Genomic DNA, 24828 nt, shown 5'->3' with positions numbered 1-24828 from the left:
TCTGCGTGCCGCGCTGTGGCCCAGCCACGATCGATGATTGGGCGCTCGGCTGCGCGCGGGGAGGAGCCGCCTCCGCGCGCGCCCCCCCAGGCGATGCGGGAGCCGCCATTGTTGCGTGTGCGGCCCCGGCGCTGCTCCCGCGCCTCACAACGGCTCCACTCTTCCTCAGCCTCTTACCCTGCCGTGGATGAGCAACTGGCGGAGTAACTCCTGCGCTCGGGCTGCCTGATGCCGCGTGCCGAGGGTGGTTGGGCCGCTGCCCTGCTCCTCCTCAGGGTAACATCGGGCCAGGTGATGTTCTGTAGCCAACGCTACAAGGGAGAGCCTGGCTGGCTGTTAAACTGTGGCCGAGGGTGGAAATGCTCAAAAGGAAAGGCTGAAGGAGGATGCTGCCCCCGAGAGTGTTTAGTTTTATTAAGGAACATGTTTTTTTCTACACCAGTCTGCTAAGTTGTCACTTCAGAGGTAGTGCTGCAACACCTGTGAGCCAATAATCTCGACAAAAGTATGAAGTGATACAAACTGAAGTTTACTGGCTTTAGTTCCCCTTCACTTGTCATACTTGGAAAAATAGCATTTCCTCACGTCTTTTATCTGAAAGTGCACACTTGGCAGGAGCATAATGTTGAGTGGGGGAATAATGTAAAAAGCAATTTTTTTTTCAAGTTTTCACTTCATTTAATGAATTCCATAGAATTTTCAAAAGCAGTAAATTCAGAGCTAACTTAGAACAATGGATATTCTCAGATCATGGGGTGCATCACATTTCCCCATACAAAGAATAACATAAGTGGGGTACTTTCTGGGAATGTAATACTAAAATGATAAGTGAAATTACAAGACCTAGCTTAGACAGCTACCACCAAGTACAACTGCTTATTAGGGCCCTAATCACATTGCTTAACCCTGTAGGAACAGCCCTGCTGTCTTCTTTCAGCACCTGGGAGCCCAGCAAGAAAAAGGAGACTTGAAACTCCAAAAAACTATTCTGGGCTGCAGGTGAAATCTCCTTAATGCATCTGAAAATGGCCATCCAATCAATCTCATGCAGTTCTTTTTAGAGTTGGCTCTCAGAGATGTCTCAAATTGAAGGGCAGCCATCCTCTGGTTTCAACATGCCAATAAATTCCTCAGTGGAAAGGAGAGGCTTGCACTGGAGGTGATGAAAGGAAAGAGGCAGCTGAGCTGGAACACCACTCGCTGGACAAGGGAAGAGCTGATGCTCATTACAGTCAGCTTGGTGTAACTTACCACAACAACAAGGGATTTCCTGAGAAGCTGCACCCTTTGCCACCGCCCTTTTGGATAGAGTCCTTACACAGTCATCATCAAATGGGGACACATCCTGAATAAACCCAGAAGAGTGGGTTGCTGCCACAGAGGGGGATGAGAGTGGACCTTGCAGAGAAGTAGAAAGGAGAGCACAGGAGGAGCACTGTGCCTTTCAGAAATTCTTTGCTCTCTCGAGGAGGGTTGAATCCAAAGTGTGTCAAGCTGCTGCCTCAACATCATCACCATTTTCCTTTGGCCATGGATGTCCTACTCTGTTTCATTCTCCAGACTTATCCCTGTCACAGCCGCCTCCTGTTACCCCACTGGCTCCATGGCAGACATGCTGCTAACAGCAGAACCACCTTTCTTGTAGCTTGCGCAGGCTGAAGCGACTGTGTGACGTGAGGTGGTTCAATTTCTCAGGAGCTGACTAGTCATTATTGGGTAACCAGCTAGACCAAGTTACAAGTGAGCTTTTTTGCTGCCACTCTGTGAATTTTTCCTTTGAACTTTATGAGTCATGCTATAATATAAGGTTTAGACACATTTTCCACACAGCAGGAAAACCTCCTAGGAAACAATTAGGATGAAAGGCTAAAATGTTTTCCTCAGCTTTCAAGTCTGGCAAATTTCACATGACTCAACACCACCATTATTTTTTCCTTCACACATCATTCTAGAAGAAGGGGCTGTTATTTGATGAGTTACAGGTTTTCTCCACCATTTTAATTTTTCTCAGTGTGCAGGCAGGAGACTTTCAAAGGCCATATATGAAGTTGCCTCTGTCTGGGAAGGGCACTTGTCCAAATACTATAGGAAACCTGTGTGCTTAGAGGCTTAAAGAATGGTTGTGTACAGAGGAATTTTGACTTTCAGCATAGTTCACTCTTGTCAGAAAGAGTAAATTATTTTTAAATCTAGTTCATTAAGATAATACACCGTATGGTGCCAAAAGAAAGCTCTTTGTCAGTAGCTTGAAATGGTCGTTGAAGACTGTGGTTTCTCTACTCAAAGTACTTTATTGAGGATGTTTCTTTTCCTCATGGTCAGTGTGAAACACAGGCAACAGAACCTGTTTCACCAAAGCTGTAAAACCCTACTGATAGCCCTTGTGGGTGCTCTTGAGTTATTTGAAAATTAAAGCTGGAGTCCTGTTGACCAAGTCCCATGGCAGAGGAGAGCTATAAAATGTAAAGGTCTCTTTGGTTCAATTACATACCTCATGGAAATTTTTTTTCCTGAAAGAAGAGTGTGGTAATAAAGCTGTGAGCTGGTGGACCTTTTCTGTTATTTCTCTTCATGTATTTGCCACTATAAATGATGTATTTTATAATATGTATAAATAAATACATATGTGTATGTATTAACTTACGATGCTCATATTTTGAATGACAAGAGTCACACTGAAAGATGTGATAAAGTGTGGGAAGAGAAGGAGATGGGTATGAAGGCTGGAGTATCATTGGGAGATGAAGTGCCAAAGTCTGAAGTGCCATTGAAGTTTGCCAGTGGAGGAGATTCAAATGAAAGCCAGTGGAGGCAACCTCCTAAATTCTTGCAGCTTGCTGGTGGCCAGCTTTACTGCTAGAAGGTATTTTAGAGCCCTTTATGCTAATGCTCTATACAGTGAGTGCGTTACACCATCTCAGGTTGGCTGTCTACAGATTACTCTTAAGCAGTGTCTGAGTTTGCTCACGTGGCTCTTATCTTCTCTGTTGCTGATTAAAATCATGATTGTATGGAGCAAAAGACCTTCCAGCAGTTTTCCTGGAGTTTGCCGGATTGCTTCAGACACTTTTGGTGGTTTTTCTTGTATTTCTATATTTTTAACAGTATCAAATTGCTGGGAGTTGTGTGCTGAGCAAAAGTATTTGAAGTGGCTAAAGTCAGAATTTTGTATCTTTTCATTAGCAGACTAAAATCACATTTCTCTGGGTGGTAAAAAGAGGCTCATTTTTTTCTTAGGGAGATCACTGCATCCACCTCTTGGAAATCTGACAGGACTGCAATTTGTGTGAACCCAGGGAAGTGGCTGCCTAGGCTGAGTGTGCCTCATGCTACTGTCAGTTCCCAGAAAGGAAGGGAATGGTTGTACAAGAGGCTGATGAGTGAGCCAAACTATGCACAGAAAAGCGGAGAAGAAAGTTTAGAACAGACCTATGCAAATGATGGACTCGAGTCTAAATCTGGGCAGACAAATAATGCCTGCTGCATTCCTGTTCAGAGTCTCAGTGTTTCTTACTCTTTCCCTGTGTCTTGGGAACCACCCCTCAATTCTTAGCTATGAGGGCAGCATGCAGGGTAGAGCCAGAACAAGGACACTGATTTTTGTTTTGCTAAAGGGACTTTGGTAAAAATGAGCCTCATAGTCCTGGCTCAAGTGCTAGGATAGGGCAGTTACAGAGCTCAGCAACATTGACTCAATGGATCCTAACAGTGACAATGGTTTTTTCCATCAGCTCATCAGACAACTGCTTCCCAACATTGTTATCCATTGTTAGCAGATTCTGCATAGGCATTGCAGCTATGCTATTTATTTTGCAGCCTGGCATAGATTAATAGTTCTCTGGCAACCCTGCTCCAAGGCCTTGAAAGCCTTTATGAAGGGTATCAGTAGTAAAGCCACACTTAGGAAAAGCTGTGGTAACACAAAGCTTTTGCAAAGCTGCTGAAAAATTGGGGAGTGTCCCAGACATACTCACAGATACAACTTGTGGAGTAGGGGTGGCCATTGCCTCCTGTGCTTTCTATTTGAAGATTTCACTGAGTAAGATTGATGGCTGCCTCATGAACTGGGAAGTGGATAGCATGACTTTCTACACAGAATGCAGGAAACCATGAGCAGGAGCTTGCTGGAGTTTTTCTTATTCTGTGGGTATTCCCAGTAGTTGGGAAGAGGGTTCATCTGCTTTTATGTAATTTAGCAAACTCTTGTGTCATTTGCTGTTTTCTTTAAGCATTCCTACCAATATATCTCTTTCATCAATCATATAAACTTCATATTCCTTTTCCCTCAAGAGGCAGTCTTCCATATGGAATATCAGCGTGTAGGAAGGGTTAAAACCCTGAGGGTGTTGAGTCCTTTTTGATTTGACATTGTTGAGTGAGCTGCAAAAACCATACTGGTTCTTGAGTATACTGCAGAGTAACTAGGAAGAATGGAGTAAAGAAACTGAAAAATCCAGTCCCAGAGATAACAGCAGAAATATTTGGGAAACTAAAGTGCTCTTTCTGGACTTCAGGTTGGGTAGACACTATATTTGCTATCGTGTCTGAGAACTGTTTGTCTTGTGTTTGTTAACTAATGGGGTTTCTAAATGTTTGAAAGTGAAAGAAATTACTCTGTGGGCTGTAGACTGGAGAATCTTGTACCGGACCAAGGCAAGACAATGACAAAATTCTTTTTCAGATATACTCTATTCTGAGGATGGTCAGTTTAAGATAGTGTGTTTTTATGGATGTGTTAAACCTGTACAAGACAAGTATAGTGACTTTTTCTACATCAAATGCTTGCTGAGTTCTTAGGCAAATTTCATCTGTTATCTTTATTGTGATTTTTCTTAAGAGTTTTTGCAGACTGTTCACAAAGGAGAAACCAGACATGGTATCTACACTCTGGTAAGTAGGATACTTCATGAGGGTGAGACAGGTACACAAATTGAAACAGTACTTGAAGGTACTTTAATCTTTGTGAAGACAAAAGAATTAAGAGAATTATTTACATACAGATATTGGACTGTGCCTGCTCAGTTACTGAAGATAAAAATCAGAGCAATTTGTCTGACATCTATTGTCCTCAGCAGTGCAATTGGCAGCTCTCATTAAGACTATCAGGCAGCTGACAAGTTCCTTCTGCTTAGCTCTGTCTGCCTCAGTCATCTGACGGACCTTGTACAATCATCCTGAGTCTGAGAGGGGCTTGGGAATGAAAACAAGAGTATCAGTTTTGGAGTGCAGAAGTACAGCTTGTTGGTGTAAGGAAGCAGCCTGAAATGATACTTCTTTTATTCCCATGGCAGTTCAGTTTTTCTTTCAGCTTCTTACCCAACATACATTTAAGATCCAAAGAAGAACTTATCAACTCCAAAGCACAGTAATGACCAAGACTGCTGTTTTCTGTCCCTCAGTGTGAATGAAATGCTATGGGAATGAGGTATGTCATCTGCATCAATGTTTCTAGCAATCCTGCTAGATAAATATCTAGTAAATATCCATCTCCTTTAATAATAGAAAAATCTGTCTGTCTGGTTTTACATTGATTTTTAATTGACCCTTATTAATCAGGATTGAAAGTGGCATGTTTGCAAGAAAAGTTAGGACACTTTTTTGGAAAACATGCAGGGTATGTGACTTCAGGAGTCTGTTGTGCATAATACAGCATTGCTACCTTAAAGTATTTATTTTGAGTTGCTTAAAATAGAGAAAACCAAAACGGCAAGAACTAGAGATGGACCAATTAAAGGGTACATTTTCAAAATTTGTCACAATGCGGATTATGTTCTCAAAATGTTTTTTTCCCTGAAACTACTTTTTCTTGCACAGTGTCCTGGGATAACTTTGTAAGGATTCCTCAAAGAACCAATATCAGGGCAATATTGATAATGTATTTTGTCTGTCTTATAGTGGGAAATTACCAAGGACCAGTTTTTTATGAGGTACTAGGTAGAACATAGATTTGCAACCATTTGTAGTCTGACCTGATAATACTAAGTTCAATACAGAAGTAAGACTAACAAAGGGTGGGGGTTGGGGTTTTTTTTTTTTTTTGTGGAGCAGAGGGTTTGTGCTCGTTTTAAGAGCATTTATGTGTTTTCTAGCAGATTATGGAAAAGATTGTCCAAGACAATATGATGCTGGTTAGAAATCCAGGAATGACTTTATAGACTCCAAATGACTGGGAAACCAGCAAAACTTATTGCTACTAATTAACCTGCATGGTTTTATACATAGGCAGGTATCATGATCACAGTCGGACGTTAGAAAAGGATGTGCCACTCCCCTCTGTGCTAAGCCCAGCATAAAGTTATTATGGGTCCCTAATAAACAATTTTCTAAGGCAGCACTGGGAAGACTTGAAGTTGTCTTGAGAAACAGTATTGTTATTTCTAGGAAATTGAGCAGTAGCTGTGATTGGTAGTGAAAATCAGGATCAATTCAAGAATTTTGAACAAAGAAACCTTACTTTTATAGTAGGGATGTGTCACAGAAAGAAACAGTTTGCCTCAGCTTTTGTGAATCTGTGTTGTGTGGTTATGTCCCACCACACAGTGGCTCAGAGCCTGCTTTGCACTCACCCACACCACTGCATTCTCATGCCAGGAAACCCTTCGCTGTTCCTTTGTGATTACCATGTAATTCTCACACAGGCTTTGAATTTACCCTTGCAGTCCCTTCTCTTGTAATCTCATTTAGTCAATCTCATGTAGCAGTGTCTGACCTGTCTTATTGTATTAGACCAGAAGATTCAGTTGAAAAACTTTGGAACTCTCAAAGCCAGTGTATCCTAGGGAGGCTCTGTAAAAAGAATGTGGTGTTATAGAGAAAGACAGACCTACTCCTGCTTGACTGGGATTGCTTTGTCATGCTCACTCTGCAGGTGGTAGGACAGATGATAAAATACAATAGCCAAGACATGGGTGTGGGGAAAGGGTAGAGTCGTGGAGCAGAACCACTCAGTCTCACCAAAACCTAGTGCCTGCCAAAGTGATATCCAAGGAATCAGAAATCTGTGCTGGCTCCCACAGTGATGTCTCTGCACAATAAAATCATTAACTAAAGTCCTCTTGCCTATCCATCCTTGTCCAAATTTCATTGAGGGAAGTAATGGATACTGATTTTTTGCAACTCATGGTATGCGTAATTTATGAAAACATCCGTATCATACATGTTGTTAATAGATCTGTGACAAGGGTGAGAAGATGCTAAAGATATGGTATTTTTTCCTGCTGTGTTGGCTGTCCTTGAGGCTTGAGGCTAATCCTGGTCTTAAAGTGGGGATTACTCAGAAGGGGCTGGAAGTAAACTTATCATAAATATATGATGCCAGAAGTTAACTTATCATAAATACTCTATGTACAGAATATCATTTCTTAATAGAGGTGCAATGAAGGAACAAGCTTCTTAAATACTGAAAGAGAATATATTCCTTTTGTCACTTCACACCAGGAAGACACTTTGTCTCTTCCCTAATTTATTTCCTTTCTTTTGTGTGCATCCCATGTGTGAATTTATCCTTTATTGATGACTGCATTCTCCTACGGTCCAGAAGGTTCTACTACATTCTTTATACCTATATACTTTCTTAGAACCAGGATTAGATGGTCATACAATTTCTCTTTTCTTAAAGTGTCAGAAACCTGACTTATTGTGCAATATTTAGCTGAAAATAAACAGACAAAATTGGGAAAAAAAGCTTACCATTTTGGAACAGCCACATAGCTTCACACCTTGACTCTCACTCCTGCATTTGGCATGGGACAGCACCTGCATGTACTATTCTTTAAAAAAAAAAATGTAGTGACTGCCATAATTCTGCCCCTAAAAGAAAATTTCCACAGTATGTTTTCCATACTCTTTCTATTCATGCTAACTTTCACTGTCTCTTACCTAAAGCTTACTCCATGGGTGTGAAGGACATGTAATAGAATTTCAGTTGTTTACAGAATCAATATTAGTAATAAAGGTTAACAAGGCACAAATTCAACAAAGACTGGGTCATGCTAAGGATTAATTGTCATTTATGTACCGAGCATGCTGACAGGTAAACGATGGACTTGTGAGGTGAAAACTAAAAGGGTTTATGCCACTGAGATGAAAGCAAGGATCAGATCCACTTATTTGGCTGTATGAGCATTGTTTTAAAGGCTTCTGAGGAGTTGAAAAGTGCAGGGCAAACATCCATCACCCAAAATGGTATTGATCTCCCTTGCTTTCTAGGGATCTCTGATGCCTTTAGATTCTTTAGATTCTTCTTGCGAGCACAGGAGTTCTTGTGACAGTCAGCATGGCCTTCCAATTGCTGAATGAACAGACTAAGTTGGCACACCCCTGCATTAGTAGTAAGAGCAGATTAACAGTGCCCCTCCCAAAGGTATTTCTCATATTTGAAGATCTTAGTGCCTCACATCCTTTCCCTTAATGTGAGAATTGAAGGCTGAAGCAATAGATCCTGCCTTCGTGCTTCTTGCCTGCTACAAGAACCTTGAGAGAAATTCCACCTGTGATCACTATTTGCCTTCACTGACAGTCATAAGAGAGCTTTAAGTTATTTCAGTGAGAGGCCATATTTTGCTTTGGAGACAGGAATTCCCAGGGAATCATGACTTACTTCTCCCTCATAAAACATGCATTTTATAAAAAGATATTCCAGTGTTACCTTATCACAAATTTCAGTTCTTTGCTTTTCTAATACTATGGAGCCTGGCAATGAAAAAACCCAGGTGTTTTGTATTCAGCAATTGTGAGGTCAAAAGCTAAAGACTCTTGTGTTACAAACATTGGAAACCAGGACATCATTCAGTATTAAAGTTTTAGTTATGTCTTAATCAAAGAAGGAAGGCCCAAGGAATTTAGAATGAAAAGATGCTCTGTTTGTTGACAATAGGGTCTGTGTATATTATCAATGCACAAATAGCATTGAAACGTTCGAGAAATTAGAGATTCCTTAAAGCAGGAAAGAAGGTAAGGAAATAAGTCAGATATCTGTAGCAGTCTGTAAAGGTTAAGGTGCAGTGGCAAAACACACGTACTGTGAAAGAAACTGGAAGAAATCATTTTAGAGGATTGTCTTTAAAACTCAAACAACTTCCTGTACACAAGCAACAATTCAGACAGTTCTGCATTTGACATACCAGTACTTCAGATGCATATGTGACCGTTTTTCTATAAGTAACCACTACAGAGAGAAATTGCCTTGCTACTTCATAACTTGCTTTTTCATCCAACAGATGTGAGCCAATCTGAGGTAAGGATGATGATCAAGTGTTTCCCATGGTCACCCACATTATGAATGAAGGGAGTATAAGAGTTTCAGAAACCTGACATGAACTCTCGAATATGAAATACAACTCAGGGACAAAATGATCCTAACAGATTGTCTTGATCTTAGATTAAATGTCTTATATGTGAGCTTAAGAGAAGTTGTAGATGGGAATATTTGTAGTTGGAAGGTGATTTAGGTAAGCATCATAGAATCAGAGTGTTGCAAGAACTATGTTAAAAATTAAATTATTTAAATTATTAAATTATTAAATTATTCAGCAGTGTATCTGGGCCTTCAGGTGCCTGAATCTAATCTGCAAGGCACATGCTTTCCTATGTCCTCTTGTAGGCAGGAGGATTGGGATGGAGCTCCTGAAGCAAGCAGTGTTGAAAGAGACTTTCCCAAGCTGGAGTGGGCAGGAGAGTTTCTCAGTTGTTAACATCAACTATGTCATTTCAAGTTAAGTAAAGGAAATAATTTTCAAAGTTTTATGATGAAACCGCTTTTCATTACAACATTGCAATAATTACACAGCCACTGTTTTGTTCAGTGTAAAATTTTAGTGGTCCATCTAACTCTGCTTCTGATTGGTTTTAAAAGTACTTGTTCTGCTACACTCAGAGGTGAACTTTGTAAAGCTTCTGAAGGAGCACCTTGGCTGGTTTTTTTCATCTAGTTTGTGTAAGAGGTTGGGGCAAGACAGGTGTAAGCATGGCTATGATACATCAGTAGAAATAGGTGTGAAAGAGGGCAGAATTGGTGTTATTAACAATCTTCTACTCTGAAGGATCTGTAGCAGTGAAAATAATCTGTTTGTGTTTGATGAAAAAAAAAGCCAAAAAAGGGATAAGATGAAAATGTGTGCAGGGGATGATGTATCTTGGCTGATGTGGCAGGAAGATGCTTTTTACAGAATATTTTTGGATGAATTTACATCATAAATTACCATTTTAACTGGATAGGGCTCAACAAGTGTTTATTGAAGAGGAAAATCTTTGTACCAGGGACAGCCAGTAGAAAAATGGCTTTATAGAGTTTCCTACAAGTTTTCCAAATACAGAGACTAATATAGAAGCAGGTCTTTCTACAAACTTTAATCCCACCTTCCAACAGGCTATAAACAAAAAACCAAGAGAACACAGAGCCAGATTCTTCCAAAGGTACACACTGGAACAATGATGAGCAAAAGGCATAAGTCACATCAAGAAAAGTACTGCATTGTTAAGAAAACATTCTAGGGAGCACCAGAACAAGGACTGAAAATGTTGGGGAGTCTGCATTCTCGGATGAGTTCAAGACTAAGGTGGGCAGAGTCTCTGAGTTGTTTCATCTTTGAGTAGGAGGTTGAACCAGAAAAGTCTCCTGAAGTCCTATTTCAATCTAAATTATTGCATGATTTTCAAAACCCCAATTCATTCCCCCAACCATAGTTCTTGAGATTGGCGGTCTTCCTGGTACATAATCTGATTTTGGCTCACTGCAAACAAGATACCTAAAGGTATCAGGCATGCCTGAGGTGTTATTGGAAAGTTATGGTCATTTTTGCTGAAAGTAGCTGGTGCCTTCTGCCCCAGGGAAAGCAGACTAATGGCAATTGTTTCAGAGAAATCTGCCAGATAGCAGGGAACAATGAGGAATGTATACTGCATAATAAGATGACGTGATATCTTTACAATGTTCAGCTCAGTTCAACACACCCATTTGCAAGACAATATCCTTGAATTTCAGAAATATTTGTTTTGGCAGGGAAAAATTCAAGTAAGATTTAATTTAGAAAAATGGGTCCTCTCCAGAGCCCTTTGTTTAGGCAAGGAAGCAAAATAGGAGAACAAAAACTTTGGTTGTCTTCAGCAAATGCTAGCATTTGGACAACCTGGATTTATTTATAAATGTAGTATCTGAGATTAAACATCGATTTATTCTTTGCCTGGCAAGAAGATTTCTCTTTATTTCTCTTTAAAGAGTTCATTCTTCTCTCAAGGAAAGTTTTTGTTACAAAAAAAAAACAAAACCAAACTCCCCCCCACACATACACAAAAACCCAAATAAACAAAAAACAAAACAAACAAAAACAAACTAAAAAAAACCCACCCTGGCTAAATATCAAGGATTCTTTTTCCAAGGATGCTATGAGTTATAATGGTACAAGTGTCTTTCTTTCCTAAAATATACATGGATCAGTCATTTCTAGGAAATGCTTTTACTGAAGCACAGACTTTGCCTTTTATACCAAAAGGGTTTTAAGTGATCAGAAGTCCTTCTTAGTCTTTCGACATGCAGTCTAATAATGCCCCTTTCTGTATTCTGCAGGCACAGAATTAATGCTGTAGATTTCCCAGAAACTTCTGCTTCCTTTATTCCTGGCACTGGCATTTATCTGTCAGTGGCACAGGCTACAATCAGTGCAGACTGGACAATACACACATGGTTACTGGAAGTTTTGTACAGAATGCAGGTAGGAGGGCTCTGGGAGAAGGATTGCAAATGAAACTAAGAAATATAGTGGGAAATCATTTTTCAAGTCAGATATACATTATAATTTAACTACAATCCAACAATAATCTATTTGAATAAGCTTCTTAAGAAGGAAACATCCCCTGACAAGTAATGTTGGATTTTGGGTTTTTTAAAATTATTTTACTCCAGAGATCTTTTTGGGAAGTGTCAGTTCTGACATTTGTTAGCATGCTCAGTTTGTCCAGACGTTGCATGAATATTCAGGACCACAGAGTTTACAGTGGCCAGATTTGTTACTTTCTTTGTATAGTATAGCTGGAAGGTCGACTCTATAGCTGATCAGCTCATAGCTAATTAGCTATGTGCTGGTACAGTGTCTATTGCCTTCCAAAGAACTCCTACTAAAGGAAGGGCACGGTCACAATGCCAAACATTCAGAACTTCAGAAACTCCAGAAATTGGGTTGCTATGGAAAACTGACTTAGTTTCATAAGCCTGTGCAGTGTAAGATTGTCTGTAATGACTTGATTACATGCTGATTTTGACACTTATTTCAGCATTCTTGCAATACAGTTGTAATACAATGGTATTAAATAGTATAGCTTTTCTTGGGAGTGGGGAGGGCTAAAACTTCTGGAATACCAGAAAAGTTTGCAAGGTGCTAATCTCTACAATTTGGGTTAATGGAGCAGCTGGTAACCGTAGGCATTGCTCTATTGTGAGCCAGATAGCACAGCAAGATGGATCACCAGGCTGCAAAATTTCACAGCACAGCACATCCTGATTCCAAAGGAGCATGGACATGCAGTTCTGCATTCTGTCTCAGTGAGACTGGTGGCTGGGAGCTGCTGTCACTGTTCCTCCAGACTCTCTGTTTTTTCTTCTGTTTCATCACTATTGTGAAGAAAAAGATACATGAACTGAAAAGGGGAGGTTTAATATGGTAATGCTGATAGGAAGGACTTGCAAAATATTGTGACTGGCAATACTAGACACTGGTTTGGTTAGGGGCAGTCTAGGGTAAAAATTAACCTTTTAGCATCACAGCTTCTTTTTCCAGGAATTTTGCATTGCCTAAAAAAAATTAAGAGGAAAGTGGAGAGACTCATGGTTTGAACTTTCTCTTGGACAAGGTTCTTTCTCTATAGTATTGTACCATCACTGTAGTAATGCCTGAGAGAAGAAAACTCAAGTTATCAAGATGAAAGGGTGAAAAGTGATGCTTTCAGTGTCAGTGCTATTATAGAAAATGAGGTTTTTATAAGGCTATTCTAACAACCATTCAACTCTCTGTCCTACTTGGTTGGTCTACAGCTTTTGCAATTCCTAACCATAGTCCTAGTACCTAAATTTGCTGGAATTCAGGTTTAAAGAGATTTCTCTTGATACCTTAGTAGGGATTTTAGAAAGATTTCTCTCTTAGAAAGGAGAATGAATGGATTTGGGGCTGGACAAAAAAAATGGAGTAATGTAAAGATCTAAAGGAGTTATTGAAAATTTTCTTACTAGAAAGAGCAAAGTGGAACAATTAAAGCACTGATAAAACTTGAGTTATATATTTATGAGCTATCTGGCTTCTGCTGTTGCAGTCCCAGAGACCTTCAGGTTGATCTGTCATGAAAAATTGGAATGTCCTGTATTTCTGTGAAATTGTGACATTTTTGTAAACTTGTCAAATCCCGCACCACACTGAAAATTCATGTCCTGGAAACCTTTGCATATAATCTGTTTTTGGATACCAGGCATGTCCCTAAAATACTTCAATTCCTTGGAAACCCATTCTTCATTCTAGATAATAGAAACAAGAAGTTCTTTCACATTTGATTTACAAGCTGTTTCTTAAATAGTTCCCTTACAGCAGATGTTTTCTTGACTGAGTTTGGCTTTTTTTCCCCAAGCAGCAAAGACCAAGGAGAAATTGCTGTGTTCATCCCAGGACTGTTTATTGCAGTTATCTTCGGAGTGTCACGGGATAGCGTGGCCACTTGTGCACGTTGCTACACAGTTGCCAGCTGAGCACTGATAGTGTTAAAGTCAAATCATGTGGAGGATCTAGGTATATACAGCAAACTTTCTAATTATTCTGTGAGAAATAGCACTGTTTGTACCATAAAGGGATACTTTTCAAATTTTGATTTCTAAGGATCCAGCTACAGGATGTGATTAACTACTGAAAGCTCTGAAAAGAGATATGTAATGATCTATTTTCAAAACTAGACTCCTTTGTTGAATGTGTGAAGTGCAGTTAATTTACATTTCCTGCATGTGCTAGCAAATGAGCTGACTAGACCTATTGCACACGAAAACACTGACATTTGACCATATTAGAGAGTCCAAGGTTGCAAATGGAAGGTTGCAGATATAAAAGGCATCTAGATTGATTAAGCTTTTTGGCAAGCTGACCTACAATTTATAAATACAGCTTTCAAAAGAGAAGATGAAACAATGCTTACAGTTCTTACTATGATTTTCTATAAATTTTTTTCTTAGACAAAATGTGGCTAATTGAGCGTTATTTATAAACTAACATTCACAACTTTGCAGATTGCTTTCTATATAGCTCTACTAAGACTCCAACCCCCTAGATTTGTCTAGGAGACTCTCAAATTAATAAAAACAGTCAACTATAGTCAACAACTAACAGTCAACAGTATTGCTATAGTTGCTTCTTGTTAATATAAATGACATTCATGTCCCAGTCTGATAGATTTTATATTTCAAATATGTCAGTCCATGGTAAGAAAGCCACTGTGTCCCTTTCCTTTCCTCCAGCTGTATCTACTGCTTTCTATCTGGTTATCTTGATAAGCCCATTCACAACAAATTGGATAAAATGTAAATTTGCAAAGATGGTTTCAGTTAGCGAAGGGAGGAGTTAAAACACAGGCCCTACATGTCTGACTTGTCTCTCTTTTCAAATAGCTATGCCTAAATATCAAATACAAAATCAAATTGATGGATGCACTGCTTAGAAAGCATAAGAGTGAGTTGGTGATAGCAGTTTTTTGTTAAGTAATTTTCATAGTGCTCAAATTGTAGCCATTTTTATTAGATGCCAAACTATTCCGGTGTTCATGGTACAAAAAAAGGAAAGGAAGAAAAATACAGCCATTGTTCTGTATCTTAACATACTCCATACTGCACCCTAGAAATCTCTTGCATGCATCTTATATACAATATTTAGATTTCTTCTGTACCCATAGGAAGTCACCTGCAATCTTTCAGTCTGTTGTAATTGACCTGTGTTATTTCTTTAGATTTTGGAGATGAGCATTTTCCTTTATGCTTTTGGTGTGTGGACATAAGACTTGTGTTCTGTGAGGTAACAAGATGCTGCAGGCAGACCGTGTCACACAGAGCTTGTTTCTTTTCCACCAGTAACCATACTTGTGTCATTCTTGCAGAGATGTGAGTAAAATAGTTATATATATTCAAAAAGGATATAAGATTTTCACTACTATAATCAATGCCACAGCTTTTTATTATTGTTCTTGTTAGGGTTTTTCCCCTCAAGATTGAAAACATTTGGGTTGTTTCTTAACTCAAATTAATTAAATTCCTGTAAGTAATATAATTCAAGTAATAGAGTTTGTTCCCATTCTTCACTGTTCGTTGTGGGTATTTCTATTATCTGCTCTGTTATTCATAAGCAGAGTAAGTAGACATTTATTTTTCTTAAAATGACCTATACCTTCCATGTGCCAAGCAGTGGCAGATATTACTGAAAATCATGGTCATTGAGACAATTTTCTTACATAGCACATAACTAAACACTTCAGGTTCCAGGGCACGCTGAGCTGTGCTGTCACATTCATATTCATATGGAGATGTTCATAATCTCTGTGTGAATCCCCCATTTCTCTTTGAAGCCATCTGATTTTTATACAGTATAAACAGACTACATAGTCCAGTCAAAAGTAACAGACTGAGGCTGCATCCAGCACCCTCAGAAAAAGTCTTCAATCATATTGATAATTAAGCACTCTCTATGTGAATAAAAGTCCCTTTTCTTCAGCACTGATAGGCAGAAAAACGTGCTAACATCATCTTCCATAGGATTTAGTCCTGTTTAGCAGTTTTTCACTAACCATATAGGAGAGTTTATTTCTCTGGTGCAAATATGTAGCAAAAACAGCGACTCTGCCCTGGATTTTTCACTACACGGGAGAGACTTCTGCAAAGTGTATTCAGTTGTGAACAGCAGGAGAACAAGGCCTAAAGCAGGAGGAATCAGTGGCTTTTCCAAAGGGAATACTCTCGCTTTTTCCCTTATAATAATTTCTGTGTTTTTCTTCTTCCATCTCCCAGCATTCTTCAGATTCATCATCGCAAAAATGCTTTGCTTAAACTAAGTAATAACTGTTTGTGATGTGGTTTTGTAAATAGCATCTGTTTTGATTTTGTCTATCATTCTTTTAGTTTTAAGCCAGACTGACACTTTTGCACAAGTAGACTTTTCCCTAGTTAATTCTCAGCAGTCTCCAAATCACACATTAACTTGTATTTGAAGGTTATTTGTCTTTAATATGTGTGCTTTCTAAGACTTTTCTGATTATCTTTTGAGTTGATGAATTCTCTCACTACAGTCTTATTCAGCCTCTCCAACATTTACTTAGAAAAACAATAAGACATTTTGGGAATTTTGGTCAAGAATTATTTTGGAAACCAGCATTTGTTAATTCACCCAAGCTATTATTTGTAATTAAATTATTTCAGAATTGAAGCCCTTCAGAGGTGCTTTACAAGCAGCTTAAAAGTGTTCTTTAGATACACAGCTCTTCTACTGCTGCTTGGTCTTCACCTGTTAGCAGTGATACATAATCTGTGATGGTTCCCAACGTGATTGCAGTCCAAAGCTGTTTGTTTTGAGATGATTCAGCATCTTGTATAAGTACAGATTACACCCAAAAAAAGGCTCCTCTCAGACAGTCCTTGGGCAGCACATAACAGTTCTTATCTACTTTTCACCTTTGTTGAAGGAGTTATCTCAGCAACACCCAGTTTTTCCAGCAGTTTCAACAGTCCTTGTAATTCAGAGCATCCCCATGGCTCTCAGAACAGATTTCAGTTAAGAAAAATGTGCCAGAGCTGATTTTGTTCAAGCAGCTCTTACCACATACAAAAAACTTTGCGAGCAGGATATATACAGCTTTAAAGAACCAAGCAATTACTTATCAGCTACTGTCACTATATTGAATTCATAGGCTAAGCTTTAATACATGGGCATCACAGTGGGACACAGGATGACTTTTCTAAGTCAGTCAAGCAAGTTATTCAGTGCTCATTGGAACAGGCTGGTTCTTGATGGTTATAAATTGTCTTCTTCCAAATTCCAGCTTTTTTTCTTAGGGTTTTATACCTTTCCATGCCAGTGTTTTTCCTATTGAATCTTCCAGCTAGTAACATTCACAGTGTCAGTCACTACACTATCTACTGTCTTTATTACTCTCCTTTAATTTCATGGCCTCATACCCTCTCACATTTTAATAGTTATTTTCTTAGCATACCTGAACCAAGGTCCCCTACCTGTGCAGCACCCAAAATAGGTCTGGGAGGATTGGCAGCTGGGCCAGGACTAAGTATTAAGTGATATAAAAGGCTCTTTTGTGTCCCTGTCCTAAGCAACTTCCAGTGCTTTTCAGGAGTGCCTGAAGATTTTCCTGAAATGCCACCCTCAGCATTAAATTTTAAAAGGTGTCTTTGCTACAAGAGAAAGAAAACTGTGGTCCAGAGAATTATTTTTTGTGTGTGTCTTGTAGCTGCTGTTCAGAATAATCACTTGAATGCTCAAATTAAAACTTTGAAAGCATGGCACCCAGATTTTCTTTGATTTCTTTGATTTTTTTTTTAAAGAGCCATAATTTGCTGATTTTTAGGGCATAACACAAACTTATTTCCTTAGTTCAAGGTTTCTTTAATGTCAAGCTTTTCTTCAGACTAGGAAAAAATCTTTCTGTTCAACCACTGCTAATGCATTCTAACAGATAAAAATGTTTCAACTAGAAATATTTGCTGATGACTTTTTGCAGGGCATAGTCTATCCAGAGGGAAATCACACAGACCCTCCCTTTGTGCCAGCTCCATTTGCTCTCCCAAACCAGGGTGATTCCTTGATATATCTGGAAGTCTCCAATTATTTTCTTATGTCTGCTTCACTGGTTCACTACAGAGCAGGGGCCTTTAACATCACTATCTCCAAGGAGATGAGTATGATTTGCTTGTAATAGAATTACAAATATTAGCAAGATGGATAGTCAGCAAACACTAACACCTTATGTTTGCCATTTCACATAGATTTGGGTCCTACTTATACCACTTGTAAGAGAGATTCATGACATTCAGTTTGTCATAATTCAAGTAGTCAAAGTCCCTTTCAGACTTCAGACTGAACTTCTTGGCAGCTCTAGGCAAAGAATGATAGAATGAACATCAAAAGTTGGTGTGCCAGGAGTGGCAAAAGGAATCTAAAAGAGCTTTTCTCAGCATGGATTTCACATAGAAAAGGGCAAGACAAGAAGAAGTGTACTGAAGCCCCAGTCTGCTGCACAGTGGCCCATGATAAATGTATTGGCTATATTGACAAACTAGAATAAATCCTCAGACTTAAGAGAGCAGCAGAAAGAAGCAAGCAGTCGGTACAAGCAAACTAAGCTTTCCTCTGTGGTTGAAGAACATACAGGACCTCTCAGAAATGCCAGTTTCCACAGTGGCATTTGTAGTCAAAGTTTCCAATAAGTTTTGCTAACTGTAGCAATGCTAAGAGGGTGTTTATGAAAACTGGTGACACAAATGGTACTAGTAAACATCATCACAGTGGTTAGCAGCAAAAAGGCAAATGAGATTTTTGAGTCCTTGCCTTGGACATATTCAGCGTATTTCATCTGAGAAAGTCTCAGAGGCAGAAGTCATGTCTGTTCTTTCAAAGAATAATGCTTGTTTACTGATTTATGCTCCTGAATCAAGTCCATGATAAATCTCTCTCTTCTGTCCCAAAGAGCACTGTGGGTTCCTTAGAAATCATTCTGAGGCAAGAAAATATTAAATCAAAACATGGATTATCTAAAATAAACAGGATGTGTTGGGTTTTTTTCCCCCCAAGGAAAACCTAATTTTCAAGCTGATAAAATTGCCTAATTTATTTTGTTTACAGCTTAATAGTACTTTTAATCTAAGCACTTCCCTACTCAGATGTTTTATTTCTGAGGTGAGTACTTTTATTTGTACAGCTCTTTTAAGAAAAAGCATTATCTAATGTTTTCTATGGATATTATCTGTGTGCTAGCTCATTTGCAAAAGCTGGGAGGAGACAAGAAAACTGGTCTGTTTTTAGTGCAAAATTCAAACTTACTTGTCTACACCATGATAACTCTTCCTAACTATATCATACTAGACTTTAGTCATTCTCCACTCCTCTGAGGGCTAGATTTCCTCTCAGTCTTTGAAACAGTTAAAAAGAATAAGTGGTAGCCATCTGTCAGATCAGTCTCCTTTCATTCCTCTTCAAAGTAATGGTATCTCTGCTATTGTTAGCCTGACTTCTCTTTGCAAAGATTCCTGATTTCTGACTCCTAGAGATTATATATGATGGGAAATAATAGTCATGAATCTATAAATGTGATGCAAGAAATTAAGATACTATGAAATGCTTTAAAAATATGGCAATATTTACTATAAGACTATGAAATTCAGAATCTGCATCGCAAACTGAAGCTTTGTCCTCTAGGAGTTTCCAAAGCTTGTCAACTTTTCCAATTTCTTTATATTGTTAAGCTGATTAATATTTTTTTTCTTAACTGGAATCACTCATTTCCTTCACTTATTTAACATACTGATCTCTTTCTCTTAAAATGTGTTTTTCAGGAGTAGCCTCTAAATTGTTTCTCTATATATATTCAGTATCAGTGAGTTTAAAACTTCATCTTTTGCTTTATTATCTCTGAGACTCGGAGTATATGCAATGCTAATTTTGTCACTTCAGTTGGTGTAATGAAAATGAAGCTTTTTTAATACTGATTCATTACAAGAGGATTGGTGAATAGCACCCGGTTATGATGCAGCTGTAGGAACTGTAGCTTGAGAAAAGCTTAACTCTGCCCTCAGCAGTTTCTTCCTCTTTCAACCTGCTCAGATTGCTTGGAGTCACACAGCAGTGGGCCCAGTGCTGCTGAGGCTGATGGCTACATTACTTCCTGCAGTCAGTTTAAATGCAGGCAGATGTGTCCTACAGATCACTGGCTGTGTAGAAGTGTTTGCTGTTCTGCCAAATTCAACCACCCAGTACATCTTTGCAGGGAGTCTAGTAAGTAAAAGGAGCTAGAAGATAATGTTCAGCGCTGGGGCTGGACAAATCACACACTACTAATCTTCCTGGTCCTTTGAAAATCTTAGAGATTAGCATAAAATAGCATATACTGCTCTGCCACAAATATGCACATTGTTGTGCTGCATTTCACAGGAAGGAAACACACACCACACATTGTAGAAGTTAATAGATTTAATAGGCAGGTGCAGAGAGCCCTTTTCTCCATGTGGGAGGTTGAGTAACTATTCAAGAATAAATTGTAATATATAAAAATGTTACTGTCTGATGGGCAGTGTTCCTAACCTCTGTGTTATGAAATAGTTCAGTGTGTCCCCAGACATCTTTTCATTAGATTGCAAGTGAACCAACTATGTCAGCCATGCAAGGACTTAAATGATCCTAATGATAAAGAGGCAATCAGGGCAGTGTAATCACTCTGTTCACTCAATCCCAGTTGCTGGCAGAAAACAGCAAATTCACAAATGATTTCACAATCTATACATATTGACCACACAAAAAGTTTAGACAATGTGTTTCCAATCACAAAAGCAACTGCATTTGTGCCTGTATCTAAGACAGTATCTATCTGTGCATACAGTCACAGAAGACTGCTTTGTTTTTTCCCTGCAGACAGCCAGTACCAGAGCCAATTTGACTATAAGCAAACAGATGTTGATTATCTCATTACTTCTGAAGAGGTAACCAAGAAAAATTCAGAAAGAAGCATTAATTATCCCTACATTAGGATACAATAGAATTTGTGTCAGGCTGACAGTGCTTGTTTCACCATGAGAAAAAGAATATTAGTTACCTTCTTTCTCATAGGAGCTCCAAGATACTTTCAACTGGTTAGTCTAAATCTTGGAGATGAAATATAATAATATTGTGGAACAACCATGTCTCTTGTGCCCCGTGATGTTCCCCCTTTCTGTAGCTTAAATACCTTTCCAGATGATAATGTTCAATTTATTGGTTATCTTGAGGGCATCTGTTTCAGTCGATGTTGGTTTTGGAGAATCAAGTTCAGTAGTTTACTCAAAACCCTCTGAATGTTCCTGCAAAGTCTGAGCACCATAAACAGAAGTGCTGTAGTGCAAACTCTGCACAGGACCACTGTCCCTATAGTTCTCCATATGCCTTCATGAGAGGGGCAGGGGAAAGTGAGACTACATAGCACACACTGCAGCAGCATGTCATCAAACAAATGAGACTAGAAAGGTGTCTGTAGTTTGAATCGAAGCTCAGAGCATTTTAGATTTCACTTAGGTCTTCCTGGTTTTGTGTTTTTACCTGCAATTGTGCTTGTTCTCAGCTGTCTTACAATGCATTTTATCCACACTTCAAGTAGGGCTGGGTTTAAAGCCTCTTTTTCCATAAATGCACATGATGGGTAGAAGCAAAGACTTTCAGACAAGTAGCCCACATCAGTGTTTCTTCACATTAGTTCTATACATCAAGGTGGGTTAGAATTCCAGAACTTATAACAATTTTTACTCTATTATAATTTCATTAAAGAAAAATGTGAGCAGTCTTTTCTTAGTTTTAGTCACTGGACCTTTTAACAGGAAAAGAGGACTTGAAATGATCAGAGCCTGTCAGTATAAGTTTAAGAAGTAATGGTGCTGCTCACTTAGAGCTTTTGACACAAAAATGTGTTATCCTGTTCTTCAAAACTTTGTTTTTCCCCAGGAACATGTGTACAGTGAACCAAGGATTCATTACAGGCATCAGTGGGAAAAGTTAGCAAATCATAATAGTTAGAAATAGGTATGAGTTTATTCAAATCATAATTAATATTTAACAAAGGTATAGTTCAGCCATTCCAGGAAATTACTATTACAGAAAAATTTGATTTCCCAAGTCTTGTAGTCACAGCACTGGACTACACATGACCATAGGAGGAGATTAGTATCAGGAAGAGCCTGATGATTCTAGAACTCATTTGTAGTCGTGCCAGTTTTAATTAAAATTTGTTGGGAATTGAAGAGCCTTTGTCAAAGTTAAATGTGTGGATCAGCATGAAATAAGTATGAATTTCCACAAATGAATTTTCAAGCAGTGAACATAACTTGTGCCTCTAGTGAATCCTCTTCTTTTACTTTTTTTTTACTTCAGGTTCCAGTTTTCCCTGCTGCACTCCAGTCTTGGTTTCCCTGATGTAAGTTGATGGTTTCAGTACCTAGGAAAGGTAGCTGAGCCCTTCAGAGGCAAAAGAAATTCTTCTGAACCTATTGTGAACAATTATTGGTCTGTCTTGGGAAATCATCTGCCACTGCTCTTTGTGTTTTGAAACTCTATATTCTCTGCTTTTCTTTCTCTTTTCAGTAAGAGAAGATATGTCTGAGAGTTTTGGGTTTTTCCCTCATCAGAGGCTCAAAATATTATATAGCCTGCCTAGCTTCAGACAGAATTCACAGCTGGATGGAGTAGGTATAGTAGTTGGAGTGGATACAAAATCAGGCTTAAATTCCATTTCAGGAATTATCTTAAATCACTTCAACCAAATACAATAAAAACAGGAGTTTAAAAGGGGAATAAAAAACCCACACTGCCACAATTTTGATCACTCACTGCAGACTTGGATATGCTTATTGAGACTCCACAGCAACTTAGTCCAACCCACATCTTTAAGTAAAGGGAGAAAGGCTCTAATCACAGTGGCATTAAGACAGAGCATAAGCACAGGACAGTTCTTCCATCCAGAGAGCAGTTCACTTCTGAGAACTGAGTCCTACCAGCTGAAATAAGGTTTAGCATATTTCATTCCTAAAGTTAAGGTTCATCCCAGGTACTTAAAGAAAAAAAACCCTTCAATTTAATTCATTGCAAGATACATGAACACCTCTTTGCCATGTATATTTTGCATTGTTCAGCTGCAACTTAAACCAAAATAAATATTTTTTTGCCTGAGATTTTCTCTGTCAAGCTCTGCTCTGATTGTTTTGCTTGTCACTTTGGTCCTAGCCCTCCATTTTCCTCATCAAGCTACAACCTCATAGACATCAGGCACTAATCAGCAAATGTGCTTTTTCCGTCACAGCAGAAGTCACTGGTGGAGAATTTTCTGTCTTATGCTTTACAGAGAATAGTGATTCCAGTAATCAAATGTAAGGACTGTAGCCAGTTCCTAAGCACAGCTGGGTGGAAAGCAAGACTGAAACCATAAAAGGGAGTACCTCTGTTATGGGAGGTTTTCTTTCCATTTGGTGACAGCTGGTCAGGTTTACTCTGTGCTGGACTTCAATCCTGGTCGTTCAGCCATATGGATCAGGGGCTGGCACAAAGTGTTTGCTCCCTTTCAAACACTGGTCTAGGGTTCCATTTTCACTGAATGCAGTGTGGCAGCAGAGCTGAGATTGGCTTGAGTCTTGTCCTGACAGAGTCAAGCCATGACCAGAGAATGGCCCAAACTGAGGAAGTGCAGAGCACACTTGCATCTTTGAGCTTCAGGGTAACATCTCTAACTTTATCACTTCCCTCTGCCTTTGTGCTTCTCCTGCTGCCACAGGCAGGACAGAGTAGAAAATCAGCTCCGTGGGATGCAGGGAGTAAGGGACAAGGAGCAAGCGGGTGATGGCAGAGAGAAGCAGGTGGGAGGGTACAGAAGTTGCCTGTGAGGTGAACAGAGGTGAGAAGACTGCTGAGGAAAAAGCTGACCTATCAATGAGAATAAAAGAAAGAGAATGAAAGGCTGGGAATCAAAAGTAAGATGTTTAGAAAAACAAATAAGAAAAAAGCTGGGGTTTGATTCAGGAAAATAGGAATAGATGAGAACAAGAGGAACCCACAGGCTGAGAGGATCAAGTAGAGAAGAAAATAAAGATGGACAGTAAGTCAGAATGGAAAACAGCAGAAACCAGATTTTGAGGGGGAAATACCAGATGAGGAACAAAGGCAGGCAGATCCCAGTGTCAGATAGCTGAGAGATTGTAAGAGGTTTATATGCAACTTTTTTGCATGGTTTTTTGCCTTTTTAGTACATATGAATAATAGCTCCCTTGAGAGACACAACAGCTAATTAAAGGGAAATTGCAAACAAATTGAGTTCCTTGAGAAAGATGCTTCTGGAATGCATTTTATTATTACTTTCAAATGTATTTCTATTTGTCCCTTTTGAAGATAAACTAGGGAAAGGATTTCCTCTTCTTAATTTCACCCATACTAGCCTGACTGGATCTGTAATAAAAATGAATCAGGTGAGAAGCCAAATTTCCTCTTATAGAATATTGCTGCTGTTTCAGGCCTGTTAATGGGTGCATTTTCCAGCGGTGGGTAGATCTAAATGTTGTCAATAGTAAAGCTTTCACTATACATTGGATATAACATGCAATCTCTGAACCAAAATGAGCCCCCCCACCCCTAGCAGTTGTAGGCTGTAAAGGTCCCACCAGCCTTTTGGGGTACCTTCATGGGGACATGACAAGGTCAGCACTACTATCCCCAGCAGGGCTTAGGAGCATTGAGTGCCTGAGTCCTCATTTCTCTGACCATTCTCTAAGAAAGCTCATGGGCAGGGTGTCTCTGTGGTAAGTGTTGCTCAGTCTTTTGGAGAGTTGTATTAGCCTACATCAGAGCCCATTGCTACCCTAAAGTTAACTATAGTTCAGGAGGCACAAAACCACTCTTGCCTCCTGCCGTGCTGAGGGTGTTACCATGGGAACAAGTCCCAGAGTACTGTACCTGAATATACCCACCTGAATTTAGGGTGGGTGAAACACATTTTATATGTTTTTTCTTTCATTAGAGCCATCTGGTTATTTACATTGATGTTCGCTATCAACTGGAGGGTGAGGAGGACCTTCACAGCCACTGCTGA

The 24828-nt window shown here is 39.2% G+C and overlaps 1 protein-coding gene across 1 annotated transcript; it reads left to right on the top strand.

Annotated features, from left to right (window-relative positions):
* The first annotated feature begins 33 nt into the window (after positions 1-33).
* On the top strand, positions 34-24828 carry LOC129119925 (BPI fold-containing family C protein-like). The gene is given in 19 exon segments (XM_077177986.1): positions 34-203; positions 5557-5614; positions 7170-7288; positions 9597-9710; positions 11561-11695; positions 13609-13685; positions 13688-13766; positions 14483-14544; positions 14631-14693; positions 16130-16180; positions 16183-16220; positions 17740-17930; positions 18869-18914; positions 19839-20009; positions 20643-20710; positions 22128-22170; positions 23053-23119; positions 24132-24208; positions 24757-24828. Coding segments are annotated over 19 exon segments (1701 nt in total).

Source organism: Agelaius phoeniceus, chromosome 5, assembly GCF_051311805.1.
Source record: "Agelaius phoeniceus isolate bAgePho1 chromosome 5, bAgePho1.hap1, whole genome shotgun sequence".
Taxonomy (NCBI): domain Eukaryota; kingdom Metazoa; phylum Chordata; class Aves; order Passeriformes; family Icteridae; genus Agelaius; species Agelaius phoeniceus.
Note: the sequence above shows the minus strand (reverse complement) of the source record. Positions and strands in the feature narration are given on the sequence as shown.